This window comes from Pygocentrus nattereri, chromosome 8 (assembly GCF_015220715.1).
Source record: "Pygocentrus nattereri isolate fPygNat1 chromosome 8, fPygNat1.pri, whole genome shotgun sequence".
NCBI classification, from domain to species: Eukaryota; Metazoa; Chordata; class Actinopteri; order Characiformes; family Serrasalmidae; genus Pygocentrus; species Pygocentrus nattereri.
Genome location: NC_051218.1, coordinates 1517593 through 1543979, shown reverse-complemented (window position 1 = coordinate 1543979; position 26387 = coordinate 1517593). Strand labels below are relative to the sequence as shown.

Genomic DNA, 26387 nt, shown 5'->3' with positions numbered 1-26387 from the left:
CACACAATGTAAAGGGCAACATGTATTTTAAAATTATGCCAGAAACTCAAAAGCGTCAAAAATGGAGATACGTTAAGTATCAAATGGAGGTTTTCAGCATTTTAAACAGCGACATCAACAGTGGCATTCAAAAGTTTGGACACCCATTGTCAAAATTTCTGTTTCTGTGAGTCGTTAAGCAAGTAAAAGAAGGCCTGATTTCCAAAAGGCATAAACTTCAAGATGATATGTTTCTTTAATATTTTAAGGATCAAAGCAAAAGAGCTTCGGTAAGTAGCACAGCTTGTAAACACTTTTTGTAGCCAGCTAAGAGTCTTTCAATCAACCGATCAATCAATAAATCAATCACCTTTTGTTCAACCTCAGACAACATTGAGGGTGCTCCTCATTTACAATGGTCCCATAGCTTGCACCACCTGAGGTATTCCATTGCGATTTTGAAGTGTGTTTAGGATCGTTATCCTGTCATTGAAGCCATCGCTTCTCATCTTCAGCCTTTTTACAGACAGTGTGAGGTTTGCTTCCAGAATTTTCTGGTATTAATCTGAATCCATTCCTCCTTCTACCAGTGAAATGTTCTTTGTGCCACTGGCTGCAACACAAGCCTAAAACATGTTAAATCCACCCCCGTGCTCAACGGTTGGAGAGAGGTTCTTTTCATGGAATTCTGTGCTCTTCTTTCTCCAAACATATCTCTGCTAAAAGACAAAAGACAAAGCCAAAGAGTTTTGTTTTAACTTTATCAGTCAACACGACTTGTTTCCAGAATGAATGCATCAATCATGTTTAGATGTTCCTTTGAAAATTCTGATGATGAAGTTTGTGGTGAGGATGCAGGGAATGTTTCTTCTGATGACTCTTCCACGGAAGTCGGACGTAGCTGCACAGTAGAACAGTGCACCACCACTCCAGAGTCTAAACCTTCCTGAAGGTCTTTTTAAGCCAAATTGGGGTTTTGATTTGTCTTTATAATAATCCTATGAGCTCTTATTTCAGAAAGTTTTCTTGGCTTTCTAAACTTCAACTTGACCCTTTAACGTTCCTGTTAATTGCCATTTTTAATTACATTAGAAAATGAGGAAACGGCTACCTGAAAAACGCTTTGCTGTCTTCGTACAGCCTATATCTCCTGCTGTGTGGGCATCAGTTATTTTAATTTTCAGAGTGCTAGGCAGCTGCTTAGAGGAGCTAATGAGCTACCTCGCGCTGCTTCGCTCCTGCTAATTGCTGGGACAAAGTTTTAGGAGTGAGATACGTTCGTAATTGCTTATGTAATACATGCGTGTTTCTACACTCACTGTCCACTTTATCAGCTCCACTTACTGTATAGCTGCACGTTGTAGTTCTACAGTTACAGACTGTAGTCCATCTGTTTCTCTGATACTTTGTTAGCCCCCGTTTAGTGTGTGTTGCGCTGGTCTGAGTGGATCAGATACAGCAGTTTTAAAACTGCTGGGGTTTTTAAACACCTCAGTGTCTCTGCTGGACACTGCGTCCCGTGGCCGCTGATGAAGGACTAGAGCAGGGGTGCACAATACGTCAATCACGATCTACTGGTCGATCACAAAGGTAGTGTGGGTTGATCGCATGGCATTAAAATAATAGATGTCAGCCTATTGATTGACATACAGGGCAGCCACTAAGACATCTGACTTTCTGACACATGGGTCGCCGCACATGCGCATACAACGGCGTTAAGTGCTGCAAAACTCCAGCGAGCTTGTGAGTTGCCCAGTTAGCCTCCAATTTATTTCTTTTGAACTTGAGAAAGGGTTTAAAATTGAGTAAAGGAGCTGGACCAAGCAAGAAGCCTAAAACGGACCATTTCCATATGGAGTGGGAGGAGGCCTTTTTTTTTCACTATGTCATTTTCGAAGTGCGTTTGCCTCACCTGTCAGTCTACCAGCGCTACACCTAAGAAAGGGAATGTGGAGCGGCATTTTGAGCTGTCATCTCTGACTTTACATCTACAAGGTGGGCTGACAAGGTAGGAGTGTCTAATAGAGTGGACAGTGAGCGGACACAGTGTTTAAAAACTCCAGCAGAACTGCTGTGTCTGATCGACTTATACCAGCACAACTCTCACTAAGACACCAGTCAGTCGTGGGCTGGAGGTTAGGGAACTGGCCCTGGAACCGGAAGGTTGTCGGTTTGATCCCCAGAGCTGACAGTTCATGACTGAGGTGTCCTTGAGCAAGACACCTAACACCCAATTGCTCCCCGGGCACCGTGGATAGGGCTGCCCACCGTTCTGGGCAAGTGTGCTCACTGCCCCCTAGTGTGTGTGTGTCTATTCACCAGTGTGTATGTGGTGTTTCACTTCACAGATGGGTTAAATGCAGAGGTGAAATTTCCCCGTTTGTGGGATTAAAAAAGTATCACTTAACTTCTCTTACCACCACCACGTCAGTGTTACTGCAGTGCTGAGAATGATCCACCACCCAAACAGTACCTGCTCTGTGAGGGTCCATGGGGTCCTGACCACTGAAGAACAGGGTAACAGAGTATCAGAGAAACAGATGGACTACAGTCTGTAACTGTAGAACTACAGAGTGCAGCTATACAGTAAGTGGAGCTGATAAAGTGGACAGTGAGCGTAGAAACGAGGAGGCGGTCAGAACGTTACGCCTGATTGGTGTATATAATGCACATAGGGCTAGAAGAAAAAAGATTAATGTTTTAATCTAAAAAATATATGATTTTTGTGAATGAGAGGGAGGCAGGTGGAAAGGTGAAGATGCAAGGAGTAGAGGTCATAAAGGTGGATGACTTGAAATATCTTGGGTCAACCATCCAGAGCAATGGACAGTTTAGAAAAGAGGTGAGGAAGAGGGTGCAGGCAGGATGGAGTGGGTGGAGACGGGTGTCAGGGCTGATGTGTGACAGAAGGACAGCAGCAAGAGTGAAAGGGAAGGTCTACAAGACAGCAGTGCGTCCTGCTATGATGTCTGGTTTGGAGACTGTGGCTCTGTCTAAAAGACAGAGGCTGAGCTGGAGGTGGCGGAGATGAAGATGCTGAGATTTTCGTTGGGAGTGACGAGGATGGACAAGATTAGAAATGAGCAGATCAGAGGGACGGTGAAGGTGGAGCAGTTTGGAGATAAAGCCAGAGAGGCCAGGTTGAGATGGTTTGGACATGTGTTGAGGAGGAATAGTGGATATATTGGGCAAAGAATGTTGGAGATGGAGCTGCCGGGTAGAAGGAGAAGAGGTAGACCTCAGAGAAGGTTTATGGATGTAGTGAAGGTGGACATGGAGATGGTTGGTGTGAAAGTAGAGGAGGCAATGGATAGGGCAAGATGGAGGCAGATGATCTGCTGTGGCGACCCCTAAAGGGAGCAGCCGAAAGAAGAAGAAGTTTCAATGAGTGATTTGTCTAAGAGAAAGAGAGCTGAACTATCTAGCTCTAGTTTTATCTTCATTAAAAACGCAAGCAGGTCAACATTTACAAATATGTAAATATAGTTTAAATATAGTTTTCACCATATTTAAATACTGTTTGCTTCTATGACAGTTATACATGATTTGTGATGAAAAGAAAGCTGCAGTTTTCTGTATGTTTCATCTTCGCAAGGCCGTCTTAGTAGGGACTAGATTTCACAGCAGGGGTCCTCACCCCTTCGCTTTTACCCCTCATTGCTCACCAGCAGCTCAACAAAGAGACACAACAGAGTCACAGTTCATTATAATATCTGAACATGTCCAGGTTGATTTCCATTCTGCCTTAGAAAGGTTTAGGTGTGGCCTGACAGTGTATAAAAACAAACACGTGTGTGTGCACGCATTACGTCACAGTGCATACAGAGGACTCTCGGTGCACGTGAGCTTTAGCCCCTGTGTGTGTTGTCACCTGTAGAGATGCATGAATAGTTTAGATGGCAGCGCAGGGAGTCTCTCTCTGTGGAACTTCACTCTGTTAGTTGCTATAGACAACAAGCGACGAGCGAGAGAGAAGAAAGCAGAAAAGCTAATCCACTTAAGTCGTGATGAAGAGCGATACACATGCGGCTGCCTCACGCATGCACAGTGTTGAAGTTCAGCCAGAAGTTCTCCAACAGCTTCGGTCGAGTCGAGATTTCATATTTTAATGTGCCATTAGGCTTCATGGTAAAATGATTGTCTTTTTTTAAAAATCTAATCATTCTGACTAATTTACTGCCACCAGCGTTCTCACTGCTGGTTCACTCTAAGGACTTCTGTTGAAGTCTTCCTTCACAGGACAGAGGAAGGAATGTTTAGAGACTATTCTGATTGGCTGAAAGGCATGTCAGTCGTTATTTTGAAAGCGGTCAATTGTACCATTTTTTATTTTTACAGATACAGTAACATGACTGTACTGTAGAAATGTACTGCTCTGTAATGTGATTAGTGCCGTGTTGTATGTCATTATATTCAGTGCTGTGACTGTATTTAGAACATTCTTCTGTCTGTTCTTGTTCATCCCTACACGGTCACGTCTGTCACACCTGTCGCTTGTCATGTATAGGCTGAGCCTAACCTTGGCATCGGTCCAGCTATATAAGATAAGATAAGATAAGATAAGATAAGATAAGATAAGATAATCCTTTATTAGTCCCACAGCAGGGAAATTCACAGTATTACAGCAGCAGCAGAGTAACAGGAGTATGGCACTCAGTAGTAGAAACAGGAAACAGTATAAACATCATCAACGTTATAAATAATAAAAAATTAAAGCTAAATCTCTAGACTATTTACAGGAAAATAAGGATAATAATAAAATAAAAGAAAAAAATAATAAGTTGCATAGGAATCTGTATTGCACTTAACATATTGCACAATGAAGAATGTTTGCATTCTGTATGTGTGTATATTGTGTGTGTGTGTATATATTGTATGTGTATGTGTGTATAGTGTGTGTGTGTGTGTGTGTGTGTGTGTGTGTGTGTGTGTGTGTGTGTGTGTGTGTGTGTGTGTGTGTGTGGTCTACTGGGAGCAGTGCTGGTTGAACAGTCTCACAGCAGCAGGAAGGAAGGACCTGCGATTGCGCTCCTTCACACACTTGGGGTGAAGGAGCCGGTCACTGAAGGAACTGCCCAGTGCTACCAGAGTCTCACGCATGGGGTGGGAGTCGTTCTGCATCAGCCCAGTGTCTTACGGGCTGGCTGGGTGTCCAGTATCTGCGCACAAATGAATAAACTATACTTCTCCAGACAAACGGCTGGTCCCCTGCTGAAGTTAGGGTTTGGATTCAGCAGTACAGATACAGGAATGTTACTGTAGCTGTCTATCAAATACTGTAATATTACTGCATCTGATAGACAGATACATTAAGTCTCTATCAGACAGAAAAAGACACTTTATAAAGCGTCCAGTCTGACCCCAAACCCTGCCAGTCACCTGTAAAAGTCATTGGTTGGCTTATGACAAATGGTCAATTGTGGATTTTCTTTTTTTACAGATACACTAATGTTCCCTCAAAGGTACAGCAGTGGTTTTAATGTCCGATTGTTTTTCCAGGTGAAAAGTACAAATGTCTACCTTTTCATAATCCATTTTTTTTAAACAGAGCAGCCTGGAGGCGAGACGGGTGTGTGGAGTCAGTACAACTTGGAAAATATAATTCCAGTGGATTATGGTTCAGTTATGTTCCCTGACTAAAGGTACTGAGATGGACCCTTGAGGGTCCCACCCCAGTGACGAGAGGGAAACTGGCCCAGTGACAGTTTATTACCTTTCTCTGAGAGTGGATTTGCATTGCTATTAAACGAAACAACTCAGGAGAGCTGTTGTGATCTGCTTAAGTGTGTTAGCCACTACTCAGGAACATATAAAGCTTCATTTTGAAGGCCTTAAGTTTAACCCCTTTAAGTTTTATCACGCACATCTATAACCTAAGAATAGGTCAACCAGTTGGCACTGGAGTCCTTAGTTACTGAGTAATACGCCTTAGTGCGTAATTAGCCTGTGATTGTAAGGGGTTAAATGATTCTTATGGAATTAACACCTTGTTGGAGCTGCAGCGAGCAAGATCTAAGTGTAATATGCCACACGGAAGCCACACTCTTAAAACTCACACTATACTGCCAAAAGTATTCGCTCATCTGGCTTCACACGCATATGAACTTGAGTGACATTCCATTCTTAATCCATAGGGTTTAATCTGATGTTGGTCCACCCTTTGCAGCTATAACAGCTTCAGTTCTTCTGGGAAGGCTTTCCACAAGGGTTAGGAGTGTGATTGTGGGAATTTTTGACCGTTCTTCCAGAAGCTCATTTGTGAAGTCAGACATTGATGTTGGACGAGAAGGCCTGGCTCACAGTCTCCGCTCTAATTCATCCCAACTGGGATCACTGGAACTAAGGAGCCGAGCCCAACTCCTGAAGAACAACCCCACACCATGATCCCCCCTCCACCAAACTTTACACTCGGCACAATGCAGTCAGACAAGTACCGTATCCTAGCAACTGCCAAACCCAGACTCGTCCATCGGATTTCCAGATGGAGAAGCGTGATTGGTCACTCCAGAGAACTCGTCTCCACTGCTCTAGAGTCCAGTGGCGGCGCTTTACTCCACTGCATTCCACGCTTTGCATTGCGCTTGGTGATGTAAGGCTTGGATGCAGCTGCTCGGCCATGGAAACCCATTCCATGAAGCTCTCTACGCTGTTCTTGAGCTGATCTGAAGGCCACATGAAGTTTGGAGGTCTGTAGTGATTGACTCTGCAGAAAGTTGGTGACCTCTGCGCACTATGCCCCTCAGCATCCGCTGACCGCTCTGTCATTTTACGTGGCCGACCACTTCGTGGCTGAGTTGCTGTCGTTCCCAATCGCTTCCACTTTGTTATAATCCCACTGACAGTGGACTGTGGAATATTTAGTAGTGAGGAAATTTCACGACTGGACTTGCTGCACAGGTGGCGTCCGATCACGGTACCACGCTGGAATTCACTGAGCTCCTGAGAGCGACCCATTCTTTCACTAATGTCTGTAGAAGCAGTCTGCAGGCCGAGGGGCTCGGCTTTATACACCTGTGGCCACGGAAGAGACTGGAACACCTGGATTCAGTGATTTGGATGGGGGAGTGAATACTTTTGGAAATATAGTGTATGTATTAAAAGACAACACTTGACATGTCAGTGCGTTCGGATGGTGACAATACATTTCGCGTTACTTTTAACGCAACATGTGGTTAAATATTAATAAACCCAGGTATGCATAACACATTTTAGTTACTGTTACACTGAATGCGTTAAATCAGAAAATCTGTTAAATCAGCGCAACACAAAAAGTGTTAAACTGGGTAACACAAGTTAGTGTGTGGTCTCCTTCGGGGTCCTTTAAGGAATCACGTTTCTTCGTCGTGTCCAATGAAACACTCCAGTATTATTGTGTTATTAATGGATAATTCATGGGAAGGAAGGCTGAGGGGGAGGGGCTCGCGCTTTTGGAGCGTGCAGAAAAGTGAGGAGTCGGGGCTCGAGCGTGGAGAAGAGGGGAGCTGGGCGAGAGGGGTTCATTCATGAGCCCGCGGCACCGATTCAGCACCCGCGCTCAGTGGACAGCGTGCGCCTGGGCGAGTCCGAGCAGTGGCGCTTCTCTCGCAGGACGCAGAGTTACTCGCGTCTGTGGGGCTCCAATCCGAGCGCTCTGTGGTTTGCAGTGGCGCGCTGTGCGGGCGGACATCTGACCGGTCAATATTAATAATAATCATCATTTAAAGGAAAGGAAAGAGGCAGAGGCGCAAGTATGAAGTGCGCTTTTCCAGCAGCGCCGCGTGTCTGAGCGAGCGGCCGGGCAGAGGATCGCCTGTCCATGCAGGACGATGCTGTTCGGACATGCCTGGAGAAACAGGGGATGAGATCTGTCGAAAGGCGCTGGAACTGCTGACCGAGCTCTGCTCCACCGGAGAAGTGCAGAATGACAACTGCATGGATTTTATCTACTACTTCCGAGACCTGGGCAGACCGAGGTTCTCAGACTCGGGTAAGCCCCAGCCTTCATCTTCCTCCTCCTCTTCCCCTTCTTTTACTTCTTCCCCTTCTTCCTCATCATCATCTTCTTATTTTCCTCTTCATCTTCTTCCTGCTCCTCTTCTTCTTCTTCCTCTCCCTCTTCCTCTTATTCCTCTCCTTCTTTTCTTCTTCATCTCCTTTCTCCTCCTCTTCTTCAGCTTTTCTTCTTATTCTTCCTTCTCTTCATCCTCCTCCTCCTCCTCCTCTTATTCTTCTCCTTCTTCTTCTTCCTCCTCTTCTTCTTCTTCTTCTTCTTCTTCTTCTTCTTCTTCATCATCTCCTTTCTCCTCCTCTTCTTCTGCATTTCTTCGTATTCTTCCTCCTATTCTTCCTCCTCCTCTTATTCCTCGTCTTCTTCTTCCTCTTCCTCTATCCTCCTCCTCTTATTTCTCTCCTTCTTCATCTCCTTTCTCCTCCTCTTCTTCTGCTTTTCTTCTTCTTCCACTTCATCTTCTTCCTCCTCCTCTTATTCCTCTTCTTCTCCTTCTTTTTCATCATCATCATCATCTTCCTCTTCTTCATCTTCTTCTTTTCTTCTTCTTCTTTTTCTTATCTCCTTATCCTCCTTCTTTCTCTTCATCTTTCTCTTCACATCATCATTGTCTCCTTGTTCTTCTTCTTCTTCTTCTTCTTCTTCTTCTTTTCTCGACTTTTTCACTGATTTATTTATATTTAGTCTTTCACCAACAAAGTGAAAAAGCATATTGATGCATTCAGGTTTGTCATTTTAATATGTACTCGAGTTCTCTGAAATGGGTTCCTCAAGGGTTCTTTAGTAAAGGCAGTGGTTCTATAAAGACTCAGTTCCGTGTGTAAAGGGTTCCCTGCATGGCCGAATGCTTCTTTTGACAAAACTGCTGCCAAAAGTGAATAAACTGAGTAGATTAGTGTTGAAGTATTTCCTTCATGTTTAAACAATGTGGACCAGAACCACAACCAGCACGACTTTTTTCACTGTCACAGTTTCTAACAGTCTGCATCGGTACCAATCACACCTGAATGCCTCTAGTGCTTCCAAGCTAGACTGAGCCTCAAAACAGGAAAACGGGAAGAAACTTCTGGATGCTGCTTTAGTTTCTGTCTCATTCCTCTGCGACTTTACTCCCATGCGCCGCTCCTTTACTTTGCAAAGCCATTTGAAAAGGCAGCTCTGTGAAAGCCGTGACTGGAATGAGAGCCCCACCCATTTACTGCCAATAAGTGCTTTCACTTCAGTGCTGAAAGCATTAAACTCACTTTCTGGTCTTATTTATATATTTATATTCTTTCAGTTCCTGTTTTCTTTCAATCAGAAATAAGGCTACACCAGCAAAGGCTGGTTGTTGATCTGTCATCATATGGTCACATTTATTATTATTATTATTATTATTATTATTATTATTATTATTATTATTATTATTATTATTATCTGAAACATCAGTATTACTCTGAGAGCACTTAAGAGTAGTCTGAATTTGACCATGGGAATTGGGCAGCGAGACCTGGCCACTATTTCCAGAACTAAAAATAGCATCTATCACTAATTATCTCCCAATCTGACCAGTGAAAATGACCCATTTAGAGCTGTCTGCCCCAAATATTATACCAACACCACATGCATGATGCACCAACTATGAAGTATAATTTTACACACATACATGGTCAATATATTTATGACACATGACATACAGTATGGTGCAAAAGTCATAGACCAGGCTTCATTCCTTTAATTTCCAGGCCAAATAGCTATTCACTACCTACCATCCATTTTTACGAGATAATTCTGGAGATATTATGGGGATGTAAAATCTACTTCCCCAAAGAAGGAGAATAAATAAAAAAAATTAGACTCCTAACAACCACCTGGAAGACCTGTTAGACATCAAAACTGCCCCCATCAGATAAACAGCCCTGAAAGCTTTGATCTCTGAGAGAGAGGAGAACATCAAGCTGCTTCAGATCTGAAAACATCCACAGGTGCTTCTGTCCATCCTTCCACTGTGAGAAGACCACTCAGCGCTGTGGGTCTGAAAGGACGTGTAGCTGATCAAGAAGAACCTCACCGAGAAAAGGAGACGGACACACCAAACAAAGAAGCTGGACAATGGACTGACCACCCCAGAGTCCAGACCTCAGTATCAATGAATGTGAGATTATTTGGGCTGGAAAAAACTGAAAGTGAGTCTCCTGGAAAGAACAGAGAGGTGGACACACCGAATACAGAAGGTGTGATATTATAATTAGCTGTTGAGGCTTTTGTGCAAATCCTGATACTGAAAAATGAATATTGTGTTCTTAATGGCTGTTTTGACCGCAAGTTAAATAAATGAAGCTTCTCTGATCTTTGCACTGTACTGTATGCACAAGGTCAACGAGGGCCTTATTACCACTGTATGAAGTTGATGTAAATGACCGCTTTATTGAGAGATGTGTGAGCAAATTTGCATTTTATGAGGTCTACACTTTTTTCCCAAAGTCTGGTAGAGCAGAAATGACAATGACATTAATCCATGATCAGATCGATGTGTTAACGAACATGTAGCAGGTGATCTTTCACAGGACGGTGAAAGACCACCACAGATTCGTGCCACTTAAAGGTCACCGTTTTTTTACTTTGGACAAAGGGCAGGATGTGTCCATGTCAAGCAGCATTACCATCACATAAAGCCAGTCACTAAAACCTTGCACCTGATTAAAGACTCACTCTTTTCTATGTAAAGATGTTGTGCTGGAACTGTTACAGGCAGAATTCGTTAGCCTTTATTCAATTTGGTTCTGAGAATTCATTAGACTTCATTTAATTAAGTCAAGTCACCTGCAGGGCGTCCCAAGTGTCCCCCAGCCTTGACCATATATTTCACCAGGACGTGTTCTGCTATATTTAAGCAGGATGACAATGCTAACCTTAAAAGTCTTGCTTATTTAGAGAAAAAATGGGAAAATAGAGTCAAATGCTGCTGGTGTGCACATCATTATCTGACCTCTCCAATATTTCTATGATATTATTATTGCCATTGCAAGTGGCGTCCACAATAACCCATTCTCCCTTGGGCCCCTTAACCCCGGCCCAAACCTTTCAACCTTCGTTTCTCTTAGGAATACACAAAAGTCCATATCAGCCCCCCACCAACAACCCAGTAGCCTATAGAGCGTCTTCAAATGCGGCTTGTCCTTCGAGACCACTGTACATTTGACATACGATAGCTCTGCCGTCGAAGAGTTATTGAACCGGGCTCAGAATTCTTTTCCCCCCAAGAGGAGTTACACACGGATCTAATGAAAGTGAGCAGCTGAGGCTGGCCCAGCACGGGACGCAAGAAGTCCAGTAAATATATGTCCAGCCCAAAGGGGACCGCCACGGCTCATGCAGAAGCTCCTTTACAGCACAAACGCATGCTTTAATAGCGCCGAATGGAGCGCAGCACTGTGAGAGGTTAATAACATGATGTAATATTTATAGGCCAGTGACACAAGACCATGCGCACACACACAAGCAAGCATTCATATGACTAAAGAGTTTGGCCATTGAGGAGACGACCTCCATGTGTTAACACTCCACTACATAACGTTGATGCCATATACTGCCGTGAGTGTCATGTTACCAGATGCCTTAATGCTTGAGGTCATAATAGATAAGTAGTGTACAGTAAATTAGCTGTCATGACATCACTACGGCATCTGTCATGACCATTGCCAGTAATGGCAACATGACACTCTTACAGTACTGAACAAGATCCGTTAGCTATTAAAGCAGTAAGCCTCATGAGGCCGTGCTTTACTGTGATTTTATCATGAGAAAGATAAGACAATCCTTTATTAGTCCCACAGATTCACAAACACACACACTAGGGGGCAGTGAGCACACTTGCCCGGAGCGGTGGGCCGCGCTATCCACAGCGCCCGGGGAGCAGTTGGGGGTTAGGTGTCTTGCTCAAGGTCACCTCAGTCATGGACTGTCGGCACTGGGGATCGAACCAGCAACCTTCCAGTCACAGGGCCAGTTCCCCAACCTCCAGCCCACAACTGCCCCGTCCCCAAAAGGGGATAAAGTCACAGTAACGTTTTTATAAAACATAAAAGCCAACATAAAATATGATAAAATACTAATTTTTCAGAAAATAACATGTTATTATTAATAATAATCAACATAAACAAGTATTCCACCAGGAAATGTAGTTCCTTTAGCGTATGGTATCACTGCCAAGTACTTTTTAGTCATCAAATTACCACTGCTAGTCAATTCAGCGCCAATCCAGCAGTGCCCGTCTTCTCACGCTGGGGTGAATCTCAAATGGCTCCCTGCTCCCTACTCCCTGCTCCCTACATAGTGCACTATGTTGGAATTTAAATACTGGATCCTGCAGCCCAACAGAGCAAAGTATTGCTAAGAACCTGTCATTTGGGACTCCAACACACCCACACACGATAAATGATGCACTTTTTGGCTGTAGAGGCTAGAATTTCTAAACTTTCATCACTAGCACTCTATTCAGGGAATACAGACATTTGAACATGTGGAGCGTGTGATCCATTCGAGTGACATTTTTTCAGACTTCTATACTGCCGTTTCACAGTTAATCATACTGTTAATACTTTAATTTAAGCCTGTTATATTAATGATGGAGCTGTTTAGGCTGTTGGCCATCTTTGACCAGCCTAGATCTAGTAAAGTTGTCAGCCCCTGAGTTTAAACATAAAAACAGGCTCCTACTTCATCAGTATACTCGGTGGTCCATGAAAGCAGCATGAGAGACAGAGATTATTCCATTAACAGCACGAGGGTTTTTTGTGCCGTGGTGTAGTGATATACAGTTCAGTTGCTGTGAGGCATCATAGGTGTGCATACACGCACCTGCCACTTTATTAGGTACACCCTGCTAGTAAAAGGCTGGACCCCCTTTTCCCTTCAGAACTGTCTTAATTCTTCATGACACACTTTCAACAAGGTGTTGGAAACGTTCCTCAGAGATTCTGGTTGGTTATTTGAGTTCCTGTTGTCTTTCTATCATCTGGAACCAGTCTGCCCATTCTCCTCTGACCTCTCACATCAACAAGGCATTTTCGTCCACACAACTGACCGCTCACTGGATATTTCCTCTTTTTCGGACCGTTCTCTGTGAACCCTAGAGATGGTTGTGCGTGAAAATCCCAGCAGATCAGCAGTTTCTGAAATACTCAGACCAGCCCGTCTGGCACCAACAACCACGCCACGTTCAAAGCCCCTTAAATCCCCTTTCTTCCCCGTTCTGATGCTCGGTCTGCACTTCAGCAAGTCGTCTTAGTGGTGAACAGTGACTGTTAGAGTTAGGCCTTCAGTTTGGGCCACGAAGGTCAAAACTCTGCCAAGACATGAGGAAAAAAACATTTCCATGATAATCCAACCTTCTGCTAGCACCCATGTGGGATTCTAGAAGTTGGTCAGCACTAAAAACTAATGGCCGTTCACAGAAACTGAACATTTTTGCTCATTTGATTCCTGGCAGAACTATCTCTCTAAAGGCGTCTGCCTCACTGACAAAGAGTCGGTCCTGTGGTCTGACATGAGGACAGTTTAATGGCTTGATCTTCTCTGTGATCTTTCCATCCTTCCGTCAAATATTCACTTCAGTCCTGAGCTCCCTGTGCTTCTTCCATAACACTTAAGGCCTCATGCCACACCTTCAAATTTAGATCAGTGGTTGACAGAGGTGGTGAAATCATCAGCTGCTGTGAGCGGAGAGCTGAACCGTGTGAATGTAATGCAGCTGGCGCACAGTATGTCATAACTTCATGTGTTTGTGCAGGCATGTGGGCACATTTACATGTTAATCCCCATGCGCACATGCTTTCTTAAAGGGCCGCATCCTGCATTGGTGGTCTATTTATTGTTTTTGTGGTTTGATGTGACAAAAAAGACACATAATTGGTGTCTGTAATGGGAAGAGAGGAGGCGGACGCTTATTAAGTGATTTTATTAATCCTACAAACGGGGAAATTCCACCTCTGCATTTAACCCATCCGTGAAGTGAAACACCACATACACACTAGGGGGCAGTGAGCACACTTGCCCGGAACGGTGGGCAGCCCTATCCACAGCGCCCGGGGAGCAATTGGGGGTTAGGTGTCTTGGCTCAAGGACACCTCAGTCATGGACTGTCAGTGCTGGGGATCAAACCGGCAACCTTCCGGTCACAGGGCCGGTTCCCAAACCTCCAGCCCACAACTGCCCATAATGCAGACATAAGCGACTTTTACTAAGGGCAAATCCAGGGTTGTGGTCACTACAGTCCAGGTTCAAATGGCCAATATGCAGAGCAGGAGGGACAGACATGGTGACAATAAACAGGTACACAAACAACAGGGCTGGAAGAAAAACAACATACATCAAACCTCAAACATCAAACAATAAACAACATCCCAAACAAAGACCAGCAACAACACAGGGAAAACACAGGGGTAAATACAAGAGGTCTAACAAGGGATAACAGGACTCGGGTGAAAACAAAGGTGGGAATAATCAGGGGCGGAGTCACAAAATAAGGGGCCGGACAGGGGATCAAAACAAAAAGCACGTGGACTGGACCAAAACACAGCACGAACACATGGACAGGACTGGGAGGGGCCAATCTTGACAGCATCTTTATCCATTAGAATGTAAACAGGCTGTGACTCATTCAGCTGAATAGGCAGATATACAGTGTATCAGTACATTTCGTTTGGTGACATCATCACAACAATTAATTCAAAAAGAGCTTTTTAAAGCTTAGTTTCTACATATGAGCTGTGGACATTACAGGGCACTGCATGGGCACGCTCCTACTTATGCGGCTGATTTACTTCACCCACGTTTACCAGCTCGCTCTCCCAGGTCTAATAACCTAAGATTATTGTCTGTACTCGCTTAAAGGCCCGTGGTGATCGAGCATTTGAGGTTATAGCACCTAGATTACGGAATGCTCTGCCCGCTCTTTTAAGGTCTGTCGATTCTGCTGACCCTTTTAAAAACAGCTGAAGGCTTCTCTTCTTAAACAGGCATTCGGGTAATCGGTCTGTATTGGGTTTCCATCCTGTGTGTATTTGTTTTGTCTGTGTTTTGTTTAACGTTGCGTTTTTGTTTTTGTAAAGCACTTTGTGACCTCCGTCTGTGAAAAGTGCTGTATAAATACATTTTTCTTGCTTACTTAAGTAAATAATATGTTTTGAAGCTTTAATAATGTTCATATGTCACCTCAAAATGTTTCGTTTAAAAAAGTGAGGACAGTTTCACAAAATCGGCCCTTTAAAAGTCCCATAATCTACATTTTTCTTGTTATTTATTGTTTTCTCTGAGATCCAGTTACGCCATTTGTATGACCTGATGTATGAGTCATAATTCATTTGTCCATGACCATTTTCCAACCTCTCCTTATACCTTAGAATGGAAAGAGGCTGCTTTTATTACTGTGCCTTTAAGCCACAATCATGTAAATGAGCTCTGTTCTGGTTGGCTGCACAGTATTGCATCTCATTTACAAAGCAATCCAAGCTTAAACACTCCTTATAACAATAGTGTGAATGGGCGAGGCTAGGCTGTAGTAGGCTAGATATATGTAAATGCTTTGTTTTTGTGATGTCATAAAAACCCTCGGGTGTGAACAGTATTTTCAGTATGAAATCTAAGCAATTATTAAATACTACTCCAAACTTTTCTCATTAAAAACATGAGGAATGTTCAGGGCCTCTTCAAAGAAGCACAGCTTGTGCTGTGAGAAAGGCCTAATCCCATTTCTTCTTTTTACCCCTACCCCTCGTTTTCGAGAGTCAATCTAACCCCTCAGAATTGAGTCACAAGAGGTAGTGGTTGAAATCTTGCCCTACGAAATGGGACAACCCTCAAAAAAAAAAAAAACCATAAAAAAAAACATTAACAGCTACCAGCGCCGCTCTGTAGGCGACCTGGCCCGACTTCAGTGATAGAAGAGGAGGGGAAAGTTCAGCTCCTCACTGCTGGGCTTTAGTTACATTTAGGGATCATACGCCTTCAAAGAGGTGGGCAATTATTTATTATCACCCCCCCTAATTCTTCAGTGATGTGAAGCTGAAGTCAGAGATTCTCCAGCTTTTTGTTCAAATTTCCCATTCCACCTTAAATAGAGCAGCAGTTACATTCTAGTGTAGCTGGAGTCAGAACTGCCGGACTATTTAAGGTGGAACGGGAAAGTTAGCGAAACATTAGCATGATATTAGTGATTTTTTATGCTTGTTATGAAGAAAACGGCCATAATACATTGAAGAAAACATTAAGCTAAGATAAAACAGTTCTCATCGTCATTTTTAACAGAGAAAATTCTCACATGTGTGGGTTTCTGAGGTCGCTCGCGCAGCCGTCTTGCCGGTTTTTCTTTTTTTCTCATAACACTCGTTTGGAGTGAGCCTCTAAAAAACCTCCGTTTGAAGGGCCATGTAGCTCCAACACTTCACCCTGCCCCTCTATCTCAACAAAAGTTGGGACACCCTAGCCCTAGACGTTGGGCAAGGGGTGAAATGGGCTTGGGCCTTAATGCATCTCTGTGTTCTGCAAAGCTCTAACAACATTGATCCTCCGGCAGACGACCTGTTCTCCTCCACATCATCCCTTTTTACTCCTGTTGACTCTGTGTGTGTGTGTGTGGGGGGGGGGGGGGGGGGGGGTTGTTTCCTGCAGCCTGACCCCTTAACGACACTGCAGGCTTGTAACTGTATCCTAATCACAATCTCGGTGGAGGTGCTCCTGGAATCGTGGCTGGAGAAGAAAGTACAACGTTGCGTGTGGGGGAGGAGGCGCTTTAGACACACAGTGGTGTTTATATTCAAACGTCTGAATTTAAAATGCTGCGGTGTAGAAAGCGCTTCAAAGCTTGGGGGGAACACAGCTGCACAGCTATTTGGAAGCTTTTTTCCCTTCGCAGAACAGTGTTGTGTCTGTGCTCTTTTCATTAGAGCGGTGGGAGTGAGTGGAAGATAAAGACAGAGACACAGAAACCTCTTTGAAGTCGAATCCAAAAGGCATGTTAATCACTCCGAAACCTTCAACAAAGCCACCTTTCATGCAGCTTCCATGCTCTTCTCCCAGCATAACAAGATCCTGAGATGCTCCCTGAGAGATTTCAGGCACATCCCACTCAGTGCGAGTGATCCCAGGCATTATCTGCTGTAGGATACAGTTTAGGCAGCCCAGGCCAGATCACATATGTTGTTGATTGTTGAGGTGACTAGAAGTGAATTCGACCTGTTTCTTGCCGTTGTTAACGCGCAGTTAACTTTGATTTTCTCAAAGAAAAAATCACATTGGAAATGTAGCATGCTCAGAGGTTCATGTCCGGGACACATTTCCGTGTCAATCGCCATTAGGAATTATTACCTGAGGAAAGTTCTGGAGTGGAAGCGTGTGGACGAATTTCAACATGACTTTAAAAAAATAGCTAATAATGCTTGAAACAGTTGTAAACAGCAGCTGATTTTTGCTGAAAGTTGAGTTTGTACTGTAATAATTAGTTAATGTGTTTTATGGCTTATTTAAAGTTAATGGATTGTTTTCATTGTTTAGATTTTTTTCTTGTTGGTTGCTTCGCTGCCTCAGGCAGTTGCTAGGTAACTAATACGTTGTTCCAAGTAGTCTCCAGGGTGTTGCTATGGTATCTTAGATGGTTGCCAGGGTGTTGCTAAATGGTTGCTTTGGTACTGAAGGTAATTGCTATGATGTTGCTAGGAGGTTGCTATGGTATCCCAGGTCATTACTAGAGTGCTGCCAAGTGGTTGCTATGGTGTGCCTGGTGGTTGCTAAGGTATCGCTTGGTGGTTGAAATGGTGTTCCAGGTATGTGTTTCTATGTTATTTAGAGGTATTAAACTCAGATGTCTGGTTCCTATCAACACCACTGTAAAATAAATGTGGTCTTGATAAATTTCGTGACCATTTTGCATCGAATTGCTTCAAGTGAATTTGTTTACATTTTAATGGTTGGAATTCCATTTTCCGTTTGGAGTGAGGATTGGGAGGGTAGTTGTGGGGTTGATTTTACATCCTTGCCTTCACTTTTAAAGAAATTCTAGGCAGCCAGTGACAATTCAACCCTCTTTTTTATCTTGTGTGATCCAGTGGAATCAGCAGCTTCATTAAATGGCTTTTATATATTGCTGCTGTGGGGAAAAAAAACCTTGTATCTCTGTTTTTGACATTTTCCAGCTTTTGACAATCTGAAACTGCCTGCTCCATTGACTTGCATTAAAAGTAAAGCAGGTTTTGTCCTTCTCCTGTAAAATGACCATTTTGGCGATACAAGGTTTTCTTCCACCAACAGCGATATGTTTCCCATATTTCCAAGTGTGCAAGGGTCACACCAGTCCTGTCATGCCTACACCTGTCTCTGCCAGTGAAAGCTTACCCACGGACTCCAACTCCCATAATGCCCAGGAATCTTGCATCACACGTCCCAAGGATCACATGACTCTAACCAGATCTCAGTCACCTGAGTTCTAGATTGCCGTCACCTGGTCTCCCCAGTATATATACACCTTTGTTCCCTGTTGTACTTGCTGAGTATTGTTTGCAGTTCCGTCCCAACTCTACAAAGCGTTCTTGTTATGACTGTGTTCCCCGTGTACGACCTTTTCGCCCGTTCTACTGTTTATGATTTTTGCCTTGCCTCTGATCTCTATCTGCCATGCCTCGAACCCTGGACTGCTTCACCTCTCTGGTATGTTTTGTATTTTGCTTGTTTACATAATTTTGAGACCCTTGTCCGTTTTTGACCGCTCTTTTGGATTTGCCCTTTTTAAATAAAGTCTCATTTAACAATATGCGCTTGTCTTCTCCCTGCCCGCTCGTGACATCAAGGTCCTCGGCTTTCTTTTGTTTGTTTGCATGCAGGGTATAAGTGCTACATTTTCCTTTCCTTTTGATTTTGGATGCATAATGACCACAGCTTGGCTTTTTATTTATTTATTTCCTCCTCCTCCTTATTGATCTTTGGGTTAAGATCTGCTTTGCTGCCCTGTGGCATGCTGAGGTTGTAATACACCAAATCGCCTCAATTTAACACACTGAGAACATTAGCCAACATGATGTACTTCACACCTCTTTCTTTGGTGCACTGCAGTAGCAGAACTTTTTAATCAACTTTGATGGCCCTCAGCGTGAATTCTATGTGCATGGAAAACTAATCTTCCTAGGTGGATAACTGACAAACACAGCACTGGTTAAAGCAGACATTTATGACCGTTTAATTCCTGCCTTTGGAATAACTATAGTGTACTCAACACGGTGTGTGTGTGTGTGTGTGTGTGTGTGTGTATGTATGTAGACTTATCCCATGATCTCCCTAGTAGCATTCCTGTTCACTAGTAGCAATCCCATTGACTTGTAGCTTGCCTCTTCACTAGCAACAGGTTGAGGTTCACTAGTAAGAATTCCATTGACCTGTAGCATTCCTTTTCACAAGTAACACATTCCTGTTCACTAACAATCTCACTAACTCAGCATTCCTGTTCACTAGTAACTTTGCCATTGAAGAGTAATATTCTTGCCCACAAGTAATGATTCTGTTATGAACATTGAATAGTAGAATTTCTATTGAGTATTAAAATTTAAGTTAGGTGTTAACATTCCTATGAAATAGGAACATTTCTACAGGCTAGTACCATTCCAACTGGTTAATAACGTTTATGTAGAGTAATAACATTCCCATTGGTTAGTCTCATTTTAACTGGCTAGTAACAATTCCAAAAACCAGTCACAGTCCTACGGGCTATTACCATTCCTTTTGGCTAGTAACACTTCTGTAGCCTATTACTATTTATACGGAATGGTGAGAAGTACTATTCTCATTCCTGTTGGTTGGTAACATTCCTATAGATAGACATTCTTACTGGCTAGTAAGATCACTACACAAAATTTCTACTGCGTAGTAACGTTCCTATAAAATAGTAACATGACCATTAACAGTAACATTCCTATTGTTTAGTCATTTTTCCCCAAGCTGTGAGCAAATGGAATTTAACCATTCGTTGTCTTATTACTTTGTATTGCTCACTAGTAACATCACATCGTCACTGACCAGTAAAATTCCTAATCACTAGTAACATTGAATAGTATCATTTCTATTGAGCAGTAACATTTAAGTTAGGTAGTAACATTCCCGTAAACTAGAGACATTTCTACAGGCTAGTAATATTTATATAGAGTAAGGACATTCCCGTTGGTTAGTAACGTTTCTACAGGCCATTACTATTTCTATGGAACAGTAAAATTGCCATTAAGAAGCAATATTTCTGTTGACTAATAGCATTCCCATAACATTCCTACTGGTTAGTTACATTTCTATTGGGTTGTAATGTTTCTTTTGAATAGTAAAATTTCTTTTGGATAGTAACAGTTCTATTGGCTAACAACATTCCCATAAGCTTGTAACATTCCTATTGGTTGGTAACATTCCTATAGAGTAGTAACATCCCTATTGGACAGAGATGTTCCCAGTGGCCTGAGGCCATTACTGCACAAAAACATTTTATTGTGTAGGAACAGCCCCATAAAATAGTAACATTCCCATTTTTCAGTCACAATCCTATTGGTTAATCTAGGTGTCAGTTGATCCCAAGCTAGGAGCAATTGTCTCTTTAGCCATTATTTATTCAATTCAAGTTTATTTGTTTGGCGCTTTTTGCAACAATGTTGTCACAAAGCAGATTTGCAGAAGTTTGAAAACATAGTTATAACATATAATCACCCAGTGAGGAAGCCAGAGGTGATGGTGGCGAGGAAAAACTCCCTCAGACTGGAGGAAGAAACCTTTGGAGGAACCAAGACTCAGAAGGGGAGACCCGTCCTCCTCTGGTCAGACAGTGTTTACAGTTCAATAAGCTGAAGACCAAATAGAAGCGTCCGGCTGAGGCGGCGTCCGGCTGAGGCGGCGTCCGGCTGAGGCGGCGTCCGGCTGAGGCGGCGTCCGGCTGAGGCGGCGTCCGGCTGAGGCGGCGTCCGGCTGAGGCGCTCTCCGGCTGAGGCGCTCTCCGGCTGAGGCGCTCTCCGGCTGAGGCGCTCTCCGGCTGAGGCTTTATGCGAAGTGGGAGTGAGCTGAAACAGTCCCATCCATCCATCCATCCATTTTCTAATCCGCTTCTCCGTCAGGGTCGCTGCCTATCCCAGCAGTCTTCGGGCGGAAGGCAGGATACACCCTGGACAGGTCACCAGCCCATCGCAGGGCCAGTTCCATCCTGTTTATCTTATTATTCTTGTTTTGTTATGGTTGTCAAACATACTTGTACAATTATATAATCCTGTACATGGTTAGTTAAGAAATGAATTACACTTGCATTCGATTTACATTCCCTATTGACAAGTGTAAGTCTGTTTATGTAAAAAAGCAAAAAGTGGCAAATATGCAAAGATCAAACAGGCAACAAAGCTCTACCCAAACGATATGTATCAAATCCAAATCATACCAAAAACCTACAAACACACACGTGGTGTGGATGGAAAGTCAAGAGGCTTTTATTGTCATTCCATTTATTGAAATTACCTTTCCTCCAGGAACAACACGGTGCCGCATGGAACAAAAGAGTACAAAGTGCAAACATGCGGACGTAAGTGTGCAAATAAAAAAAGCACTAGAAACAGAACAATTAGGCGGAATAACATAAACACAGCAGTTACTGAGGTAGTAGTTGAGTAAACAGTGTAAACAGTGTGGCAGCAAAGCTGGAATCAATTCGTTTCATGGCATTTCTTTGCTAAATGAGCTATAATCGAGGAGTAATTAAACAAAATATAAGAAGAAGCTTCAAGGCATAAACACCATGGACGACCCAGGAGGGTCAACTTAATCATAACATGCTCCTCTGTGCATCACTGGTCATTCAAATCTAATATGAACCCAGTGGAAACAACAGAATTATAACATCCTGCTCTAACAGACGAGGAACTAGAAATAGACGCATGTGGTTTGGGAACAAAGGAAATGTAAATGAAACTGATGCAGCTGTCTTTGAAGTTCTGTAATGCTATAGCACCTTGAAAAACAACTTCAGATCAGACCTCTCAGATCATGCCCTTTACCTTTTCACCTTTGTCTGAGCTTCAAGTGCTTCATTTCTGAGCACTCTGATGAGTATGTTGAGGGGTCGTGGCCATTAAATGTCCATTGATTAGAAACAATACGTGTTATGCAAATTACGTTAAGGCAATTAAACATGTCACTGCTTTTCTGCAGTCTTAGCGTGCGCTCGGCGATGCGGAATTAATTCCCAGTTGTTCCATCAGAGGCTGCGATACAGAGTCTAATGAGGCTCGTTGCACCTTGTTGAGTGGTACAAAAGGCAGCACATTGGTCAGGGGTATAAACTGTCAAAAGAGGCCTGATATGGGGTCAGCTCCTGGTGAATGTAACGCAGGCGGAGCTGATCTTAGATCAACAAAATGCCTCAAAATCTGCAACGCTTTGGGAAATGGTCTTAGATCATGTCCAGGAGTGCAGCTAATTTTCTGCCCAAACCGCTGAATGAATAGCAAATGGATCTCAGGGTGTGTGATTGTTTCCTGACAGCAGTTGAATTAAGGACGGCTGCACCTTTCGCAGTTGGATGTCTTTTGAAGCCCATTTCAAACCCACGTTTGCACTTTGTTACAGAAGGAACTGATGCATATTACAGGCTGGTGAGTGGTTCTGCAACAGAGATCACACACTTAGATGATACAACATTCAGCTACTAAAAGCCATTAGACCCTTCCCATCCGCTCTATTGATACTCCTCCTTTACACTTCCACTGGCCACTCGATGGCCCGTGTTAACACAGCTGCATCACGTGGTTGCTGTAGACGCGTCAGCTGTGAATCTCTCCTTCTACCACAACCCAAAAGTATGAGATTAAGACCTGGTGCCTGGGAAGTTCATTGAACTGCACTGACCTCAGTGGCTGTGTTTACAGGCAAAGAGTTTTGACAATCTGATTAAATGCCTTCTGTATATCGATTAAGACTGAGGTGTTTATGTAGTCACTCTACTCAACAATCTCCGTTTACATTCACACTGTAAGTAATGTGATCCAAAATGATGTGCATGCGTAGAGAGCCACTTAGTATAGACGTTAGAATGACAACGAGCATCACATGAGTCCAGTCAGAGGGAGACGAGCAGCAGTGTGTTGCCTCTGTTTTCAGTTGGTGTGATTTTAATCGATTTAAAATGATGGCAGAATCCAGAAAAGGTCCTTTATATACACTTATTAATAAAGGGGCAAAAAGAAGGCACAGTGTCCTGCAACTGTCAGTCATTTGCTCATATACTTGTCCGAAGAGTTTATGGCAACCATACATTAAACCTCATGGGGCAGACGTGGGCTGGAGGTTAGGGAACCAGCCTCGTGACCGGAAGGTCGCCGGTTCGATCCCCAGAGCCGACAGCACATGACTGAGGTGTCCTTGAGCAAGACACCTAACCCCCAACTGCTCCCCGGGCAATGCTGCGGATTGGGCTGCCCACCGCTCTGGGCAAGTGTGCTCACTGCCCCCTAGTGTGTGTGTGCTCACTAGAGTGTATATGGTGTGTCACTGCACAGATGGGTTAAATGTGGAGGTGAAATTTCTCCATTGTGGGACTAATAAGGGCCACTTAATCTTAACAAGGGATGGGTCTTTACTGCTGAATGCGTTTGTTTCCATGGTTAGCTTTGCCCCAGACTAAGGCTGCCCAGTTTACACTGAAACTGATCAGCAGTTTTCCACTGCAAAACATATTCACAGAACATACTTGGCACATGTGTGCTGTACGATGGTGTTTTAGGGCCACTGTAAAAAAAATAATAATACATTTACAATAATACATTTACATTTATCCAGACTTACAGGAAGAGCTCTGTCTGTCTAGAGAAAGTATCTCTGCTAATTACCAGTAGGTTAGAGAGAAAGACGGTCCTGAGCTCAGATACTGATAGAGACACAGTCACTGATACAGAGAGAAAAGGAGCAGAGCTGAACACAGAACTCTGTGCTGTACAATACAATACAGTAAACTACAGTACAGTAAACTACAATACAGTAAACTACAATACAGTAAACTACAATACAATGCAGTAAACTACAATACACTAAACTACAGTAAACTACAATACGGTAAACTACAATACACTACACCACAATACAATGCAGTAAACTACAATACAGTAAACTACAATACACTACACCACAATACAATGCAGTAAACTACAATACACTAAACTACAATACACTAAACTACAATATACTAAACTACAATACATTACACTACACTACAATGCAGTAAACTACAATACACTAAACTACAATACACTAAACTACAATATACTAAACTACAATACATTACACTACACTACAATACAGTAAACTACAATACACTACACCACAATACAATGCAGTAAACTACAATACAGTAAACTACAATACACTAAACTACACTACAATACAGTAAACTACAATACACTAAACTACAATACACTAAACTACACTACAATACAGTAAACTACAATACACTAAACTACAATACAGTAAACTACAATACACTAAACTACACTACAATGCAGTAAACTACACTACACTAAACTACAATACAGTAAACTACAATACACTAAACTACACTACAATACAGTAAACTACAATACACTAAACTACAATACAGTAAACTACAATACACTAAACTACACTACAATACACTAAACTACAATACAGTAAACTACAATACACTAAACTACACTACAATACAGTAAACTACAATACACTACAATACAATACAGTAAACTACAATACACTACACTACAATACAATACAGTAAACTACAATACACTACAATACAGTAAACTACAATAAACAGTGCAATACAATAAAATACAATATATAAGTGCAGCACAATATATTTCAAGCAATACCTAATACTTAATAATAGACTCTGAGAATAAAGAATAATATTTTGGGAAAAGAGTCTGAATATTTAGAGAATCAAGTTGTATTTTTTAGAATAAAATCATAATATATAATATACAACAGTATTGTGAGTTTTCCTAGTAATATACCACGTCTCAATTCTTTATTCTTGTAACTCTAGTCTCAAAAATATTATGACTTTTTTACAAAGTATTATGACATTCTCTTAAAACATTGACTTTTTTCATAAAATGTTACAATTTTTTAACAAAATATTACAATTTGTTTTCCTCAAAATCTTATGATTTTATTCTAAACAAATCTGATTTTTTCCTTTAAATATTATGATTTTATTCTAAAAAATCAGACTTTATTTCATTCTCAAAATGATATGACTTTTTTCTTGAAGTTTTACAGTTTTATTCTGAAGAAACTGGACTATATTCTCCAGCTCTGTTTTGATTTTATTAACCTACTTAGAAAGAAAATCTGTTTTGATTTTATTAACCTACTTAGAAAGAAAAGATGGGTTTAGGTCCATTGGGCTTTAACTGAACGTTCTTGACCGTTGATCTGCATTATTTCATGTATTGTGATGCTGCAACGTGATTGGCTGACTGGATAATTGCAGGACTGAGCAGATGTGAAGATGTTCCACATAAAGTGGTCTGTGAGTGTATGTGTAATTCATCAGCCTTTCTCCACTCCCCCTCATCACTGGTCACTTTCTGACCACAGAGCTGCTGCTGTTCAGATATTTTTGGGTGGAGGTCCATTCTCAGCATAGCAGAGACACTGGTGTGTGTGTGGGTGTGTGTGTGTGTGTGTGTGTGTGTGTGTGTCAGTGTCAGGCACCATGGTGTTGCACATGCCACTCAGTGAGGGGACTGTAGCCCATCTGTTGATTCACAGCTTGTTTTAGCCATCCTCTAAACATTCATCAGCGGTCAGTTTCTGACCACAGAGCTCTTGGCTGGATATTTTTGAGTGTTGGACCACTCTCCACCTATTTTACTAATTCCAACTCTGTCTCTCTCTCTCTCTCTCTCTCTCTCTCTCTCTCTCTCTCTCTCTCTCTCTCTCTCTCTCTCTCTCTCTCTCTCTCTCTCTCTCTCTCTCTCTCTCTCTCTCTCTCTCTCTCTCTCTGTGTAACTGAGCCCTACTTAGCGTTCAGCCCTACTCAACCTACTAAAGCGTTCATCTTCCAATCACATGGTTTGGAGAAATAGTTTGATCTTCCTCATCCTCATCCTCATTTCCAGGGCTAAGTGGAACACAGATGAAATAGACCTCCTGTCTTCCGCTGGCCTGTGAAAGAGGAGCAGAAGGGAGAGAAAGAAAAGCGCAGGCGAACGGGTAGCAGTCTGACTGGGATTCATTCAGTCCACACTAAAAGCCTCTCTCTGTCTGTGTGGCCTAATTCAGAGAGAGGAAGAGCATCTCCTGAGAACAGCCAGGCGGCATGAATGAAGTAGAGAGAGAGAGAGAGAGAGAGAGAGAGAGAGGCGGGGGGTGGAGAGATGGGGGGGGGGTCAGAGAGAGAGAGAGG

At 42.7% G+C, this 26387-nt stretch overlaps 1 protein-coding gene across 1 annotated transcript in view; it reads left to right on the top strand.

Annotated features, from left to right (window-relative positions):
* Nucleotides 1–7443: 7443 nt before the first annotated feature.
* syt9b (synaptotagmin IXb) overlaps nt 7444–26387 on the top strand; it is a 76616-nt gene continuing 57672 nt past the window's right edge. Inside the window, exon 1 of the mRNA XM_017681707.2 lies at nt 7444–7945. Within this exon, the coding sequence (XP_017537196.1) occupies nt 7798–7945 (148 nt within the window). The 5' untranslated portion in view covers nt 7444–7797. The remainder of the gene's footprint in view (nt 7946–26387) is intronic.